At 41.4% G+C, this 6987-nt stretch overlaps 1 protein-coding gene across 1 annotated transcript in view; it reads right to left on the reverse strand.

The window, feature by feature from the left end:
- Window positions 1–4434: 4434 nt before the first annotated feature.
- Window positions 4435–6987, reverse strand: part of EI24 (etoposide induced 2.4) — a 14971-nt gene continuing 12418 nt past the window's right edge. Inside the window, exons 10-11 of the mRNA XM_012001288.1 lie at window positions 6713–6787; window positions 4435–5584 (exon numbers count right to left, since the gene is read on the reverse strand). Coding sequence (XP_011856678.1) covers window positions 5422–5584; window positions 6713–6787 — 238 coding nt within the window. The 3' untranslated portion in view covers window positions 4435–5421. The remainder of the gene's footprint in view (window positions 5585–6712; window positions 6788–6987) is intronic.

The following is a 6987-nucleotide window of genomic DNA, read 5'->3' on the forward strand; positions in this document are numbered from 1 at the left end:
GATAAGACATCTTTCTATTTCTTAGATTTATTTTTCACTTTTGATGAGTTTTTTTTTTTTAAGTAAGTGTTTTAGAAAAGCTGAATGGAAGCAAACATTGCCATTTCGTGTTAGAAAATATCTGTATTTTGTCCTTAATAGCATGGCTAGGTTTAGAATTTTAGGAACAAAATTGGGACCCACCCACCCCAATTGCACACAGACACAGAAAAGCACACTTTCAAGGCATTGTGACTATATTGTCCATGATCCACTGTGCCTTAAGAAACCTGATGCCAGTCCGAGTCACATTCCTTTATGGGTAATCTGTTTCCCTCTCTGATAAATTGTCTTTCCTTAGAGATCTCATCTATGTGTTTCGTCTTCTTTCATTTTTTTCTGCTTTACATTTGGCAGGCCCTTTCAGTCTGAAAGCTAAAATTTGTATAATCAGTTCAGGAAATGTTCTTTGATTTTATTCATCTCCATTTTTCTCTTCTCATTTTCTGAAGTTGCTGTTGGACAAATGTTTTATCTCCTGGTTCTTGGAAGGCTCTCCTGTTCTTAACTTTTTCTTGATCTTTTTGCTGTATGTTCTGGAAGATTTCCTCAATATTATCTTGCAGTTCACTAATTTAGCCTCCTCGGTGTCACTTTTTTTTTTTTTTTTCCCTTGAGACAAGGTCTCATTCTGTCACCCAGGCTGGAGTGCACTGGCACAATTTCAGCCCACTGCAGCCTCAACCTCCTGGGCTCAAAGGATCCTCCTGCCTCAGACCTTGAGTAGCTGGGACTACAGGCGCATGCCACCACGCCCAGCTGATTTTTTGTATTTTTAGTAGAGACGGGGTTTTACCGTGTTAGCCGGGATGGTCTCTATCTCCTGACTTCGTGATCCGCCCATCTCAGCCTCCCAAAGTGCTGGGACTACAGGCTTGAGCCACTGGGCCTGGCCAGTGTCACTTTTATAAGCCATCTCATTTTAAAAAATTTCCGTAACTGTTTTAATTTCCAAGAGCTTTCCTATTCTGTTCTTTTCACAATAATCTGTTCTTATTTTGTGGATGCAGTAGCTTCTAAAATCTCTGTGAAAATAGTTATTAGAATTTCTTAAATTACCTTTTGTTTCCACAATTACTTAAATTTCCTCCAGAGCCAGGTGTTGTTATTTGTGTTTTGGAAAAGCTGCTGAGCTGATTGCGATGTTGATTCCTCGTGAAGAGGAATGATTAGAGGAACTTACCTAAATGATTAAGTGGTCATTGTTTTTTTTTTCTCTAGGTCTCAAAGCACTGCAGAACATTTAAATTTGAAATCAGAATGAGTACAAGGAGAGGCTGAACACATGGCCTAATTGCTCATCTTACTCAAAGATTCCCTGAATTCCAGTGTTTTATCCAGCTTTGAGACCTATGGAAAAATAGGTAATCATGTAATTCTTGAAATTTTTGCATATTCATTTGCTTGTCAGTTTCTCTTACTGGACTGTCAGGTCCTAGAAGGCAGTAATCATATCTTTCTGGTTCACCCTTGAGTCCCCAGTCCCTTGCTCAGTACCTGACACAGAAGGTGCTCAAATACTTGTTACATGATTAAGTCATAATTCCCTCACTTGATCCTTCAGTGGTTTTGCAAACTCATTTTAGGTCCATCCAAAGTTTGTACTGGTGTATGGCTCTCATTGTTACAAATGTGTAAATTACACTGACCTGAAGTCAGCCTCCTTTTAACTCCTATAGATTATACAACTTAGGCAGAATATCGGTTTTTTTTATTTTGAGATGGAGTCTCACTCTGTTGCCCAGGCTGGAGTGCAGTGGCGCAATCTCGGCTCACTGCAACCTCTGCCTGGCAGGTTCAAGCGATCCTTCTGCCTCAGACTCCTGAGTGGCTGGGACCACAGGCGCGTGCCACCTCGCCCGGCTAATTTTTTGTATTTTAAGTAGAGACGGGGTTTCACCATGTTAGCCAGGATGGCCTTCATCTCCTGACCCCGTGATCCGCCCGCCTCGGCCTCCCAAAGTGCTGAAATTACAGGCATGAGCCACCGCACCCAGCCCAGAATATGTTAATAAAAGGTGGGATGACTGCTAAACTATCCACCCCACTACTGATGAACAGATAACCTTCACCAAAGCAATCTCAATAATGGAGGTAAACACACATAAAGGAGCATAATGAACGTACTACTGCTATAATCAGAAAATAAAGTAATATTTGTGGGTGGAAAATGAGACAGTGAATAGACAACTGTAGTTGCTTTTTCTCTCATAGATGCTATCCTTTTATTAAGTGCAGAGCAGTTAACACATCTGTACATGAATGTGTCGTTTAAGTTTCTAGCAGACTTAATGTACTCAGATCTAAAGCATCTACTTTCTAATTTTGAGAGTTGCTATAACAGACAACTCAGCTCTATAGATAGAATAAAAAGGGTTGTGTTTTCTATTACATATACCTGTCCAAGCTGTGATGTCTATCCCTTAAAAAGTGCTTCTGGGAACAATTCCTCAGATCCTACTGGTTTTGTGATTCAAACTCAACCAAATACTCATTTTTAGTTTTGTGAGCTCGCTTGTTTTTGGTTACTAATTATTAGTCTGCTTCAAACAGGTATTCTGAACTTGGCAAAAATAGAGTCTAGTCTCTTTTTGACCCATTTCCTAATCACTGCTCTCAGTGACAATACCCTCGTGAAAGGCAAGAAAAATTTACATTGCTTTGTGTTTGTAACTCATTTGAGATTGTCACATTTCTCTTATTGCAGATAAGCCTAATACAGCCTTTGGACAAAAGGCTGGACTGCTCAACTATGCTAATAAAACTCTGGAGGTTCCTCACTTCCAGTCATTTAAACTTTTACACATTTTCGATAGCCAGGCACAGTCCTGGGGATAAAAATCATACACCTTCATCCACTCAACTTCCCTGACCCTTTTTTCACCCCCCAAGACAGAGTCTCACTCTGTCACCCAGGCTGGCATGCAGTGATCTTGGCTTACTGCAACCTCCACCTCCCAGGTTCAAATGATTCTCCTGCCTCAGCCTCCCAAGTAGCTGGGACTAGAGTCGTGCGCCACCATGCCCGGCTAATTTTTGTATTTGTAGGAGAGATGGGGTTTCACCATGTTGGCCAGGCTGGTCTTGGACTCCTGACCTCATGATCCACCTACTTCGAGCCTCCCAAAGTGCTGGGATTACAGGTGTGAGTCACCATGCCCAGCTGCCTTCACCCTTTTAAACTAAACTGAGATGTTTCTATTTTTTTTTTTCCTGATAGTTTATGAGATGCTTCTAAATGGTACAGATACAAATTTCAGGAAGCAAATATGTGATTGCTTAAATAACTAAGCCTACTTTTTTAAAACTTAGTTTTAAGAAACTAAGCTTAAGTAAGGCAATCACTCATCACAAGTTGATGAAATACTGAAGTCTTCTACAAACCACACCCATTAGCAATCTGGAAGTAGTTCTCTGCAATACTATTGTTAAATGACCAGAGATGTCATAGGAGAATGTTGGGAGTATACCTTACTTTAAACCATGTCTTTTACAATTTTTTCTGCCGAAGCTGGAAAGTGTTCACGTCCAAGATGCCCACCATTTAAAAACCCTCCTTCCATCAACTGCATAAACCTTCAAACTTGGTTTACAACTCCCAGCAATTTTTTTTAACTTTTTTTTTTTTTTTGAGATGGAGTTTTGCTCTTGTTGCCCAGGCTGGAGTGCGGTAGTATGATCCCGACTCACTGCAACCTCTGTCTCCTGGGTTCAAGTGATTCTCCTGCCTCAGCCTCCTGAGCAGTTGGGATTACAGGCATGTGCCACCATGCCCGGCTAATTTTTTGTATTTTTAGTAGAGATGGGGTTTCACCGTGCTGGCCAGGTCTTGAACTCCTAACCTCAGGTGATCCACCCACCTCAGCCTCCCAAAGTACTGGGATTACAGGCGTGAGCCACCATACCCGGCCTAACCTCTTATATATGTAATAGAGACGGGGTTTTACTATGTTGTCCAGACTGATCTCGAACTCCTGGACTCAAGTGATCCTCCTGCCTTGGCCCCTGCCAAAGTGCTAGAATCCCAGCCATCAGTTACCACGCCTGGCCCCAGCAACAATTTTTAATTCCATATTTTGTCTTGCACATAGTAAAGGTCTCTGTTAACCAGATGTTTACTGGCTTCCCTCGATCAATATTCAATACACCAATATCTAGGAGGGTCTTTCCCACTGCATGAATACACAGTAGCAATGTACATATAGACTTTAGAACAAATAACAATCTGAGTCTTCCACCAAATATAAATGTGATTATAATCATATAATCCAGCCTTTCTCAGGGAACATTTTTCAGGGCTAATTCCTCAAAACTACTAAATTATCCAAGACAAAGTCTTATATTCCATGAATACATTTCTCAAGATCATGATTTGCAAATTCAACCATTACACACTTTGTGGGAAACCAGCTCACGTTTAATTGTGACATTTTAAAATTGTACAAGTATTTTGACATCTGCCCCCCACATTTAGTCTCTTAAAATGACAGGAAAACAACCAATCACAGGTTTAATACATTTACCCCTTCAGTTCCTATTTGCAGCACCCAATATTCCTTTGAAATATGAAACAGACCTGGCAGTGGCCAATAGTAAATTTCTGCCCACCGCCTCCCACCCCCAACGGAGTTGAAAAGTTCAGGTTTAGTGTTGTTGCAGTGGCACTTGTCCAGAATTGGTACCTCCCCATAGTTGGGGGACTTTAAATGTACCAGTGAAAATAGCTTTTTCCCCTTCAAGGGGAAGAAAGAAAATCACTCCTCAAAACCCAGCAAAACTGGCTGTGAGGTCTTTCCTCCTATCTCATCTCTTCAGGGTTTTTTTTTTTTTTTTTTTGCAGTGGAGCAAGAGAGACCAAAACCTAACCTGAGTTACAAGAAACAAGACAGTAATGGCTATAAAGGGAGTGACCAGGAGCAACTAGGACACTCCTTTACCTCCCATATCCAATGTATGTGCTTCACAGAAAAACAACAAAAATAACAAATCCACAAAATACAACAGCTAGAATTACAAAATCCATTCATCCAAGGGTGGTAGAAGGCAGGATGGAAAGGTGGAAGGGTAAATGGCACAGGGAGAAAAACAAAGTATTCAAATCAGTCCAGGCACAAGGACTGGCAAATGCTAGAAAATAGCTGCAGAAAAACTTGTGGTCCTTTCAGACTCACGGTGATGTTAAAAATCCACACACTGGTGTCAGGGAACATTCTGCCTTACGTGCACCAGAGACAAAAATTTCAATTCCTCAGAGAGAAGGGAATACGCAGAGGGCCCTTGGCAGAGTGGGTCCTGCCTTCCCTGGCAGGGGGAGGTGAACAGGGAAAAGAGCTGCCACAGCTTTCTTCCAATCCCGCCCATCCCCTCTGGATGGCAGGCAACTCAGTGGCCTGCAGCAGCCTTCAGTTTGGCAGGTGATGGATGCGGTGAAGGGAACTTCTCTGCAGAAGCGGAGCTGCTCAGGGCCGACTGCAGATAGACTGTCTTGTGGAAGAGTCTGTTGCTTAAGAAGACCACCAAGGAGAAGAGGCGCAACTGGAAGAGACTAAAAGGCAAGAAACCCAACCTGTTAGCTCCCCAGTTACTCAGAATTATTTCTGTTATTTGACAACTTGACATTAAATTTAAAACTACAAAGGGAAAGACAAGACAAATGAAACTTGATCAAGGAAATACAGATATTAGATACACGGATGGAACAAGCAACTAAAGAATGCATTGGAGCTGGGCGTGGTGTCTCATACCTGTAATCCCAGCACTTTGGGAGGCTGAAGCAGGTGGATCACTTGAGAAAAAAATTAGCAGGGCATGGTAGCATGCACCTGCAATCCCAGTTACCCAGGAGGCTGAGGCAGGAGAATCGCTTGAACCTGGTAGGCGGAGGTTGCAGTGAGCCAAGATCGCGCCACTGCACTCCAGCCTGGGCGACAGAGCGAGACTCCGTCTCAAAAAAAAGAATGCACTGGGCCCTGCTGCTGCCATGAATGTAATGCAGTCACCAGTGTTGAAGTATTATGGCTCTTACAGGAAATAGTTATACTTTAGATTAATTCTGATTTGAGAAGTACTTTTCTATGGCTCACTTCGGGGTACAGGCTTCAAGCTATGTCTGAAGGTGTCATATGCTATCTGTGGTTGCAGGAAGAAGAGTTTCAAAACAAAGTCAAATATTCCTCTTAAGATAAACAGTGAGCTCTGCTGTATAGCAAGAGCATACAAAAACCCAAAGCAGACCTAAGTCTCTAATACAAGTATCCACACTGACTTAACCAAAATTGATCAAAGATTGATTGAGCTTTTCTTTGAAGTGATAAAACTTTTAGAATGCTATTGTTATTATTGCTAAAAACTTATTTTAAGGTATATTTTACTAGTGTTATCAATAAACTCATGTGGCCAGGTCATACGGCCCTCTACTTGAATATGTATAATGAGGTCAATTTTGGAAGTGTATATATATATACACACACACACACACACACACACTCATGTGCATATATGCATGGAGAAAAGTGTGGGTTATATACCAGAAGTATTTCTGTCTCATTAAACCTTACATTAAGATTTTCCTACAATGTGAGAATTTTTTTTTTTAAAGCCTCACTGACATAACTGTGGTGTTACAGCCCCAATCCTTTACACCGCAAAAACTTCGTCACTGGCTAATACTTACTACGCTTTGCCAGGGGTCTTTGCTTCATTGGCGCTGATAATGAATAAAGGAAAGAGGATAGAGAAAAGGCAGCCACTGTTAAAAAAAAAAAAAAAAAAAAAGAAATAATTAGTCACCTTCATAACAGCCATGACTTTGAAGAAGACAGAAGCTCCAAGTTCTTTTGCTTCCAGTGTAAATATTATGGCTTGATGAAACCTCAATATTTCAAACTTTTTTTTTCTTTTTTTGAGACGGAGTCTCATTCTTGTCACCCAGGCGGGAGGGCAGTGGCA

This window comes from Mandrillus leucophaeus, unplaced genomic scaffold, assembly GCF_000951045.1.
Source record: "Mandrillus leucophaeus isolate KB7577 unplaced genomic scaffold, Mleu.le_1.0 Scaffold656, whole genome shotgun sequence".
NCBI lineage: Eukaryota > Metazoa > Chordata > Mammalia > Primates > Cercopithecidae > Mandrillus > Mandrillus leucophaeus.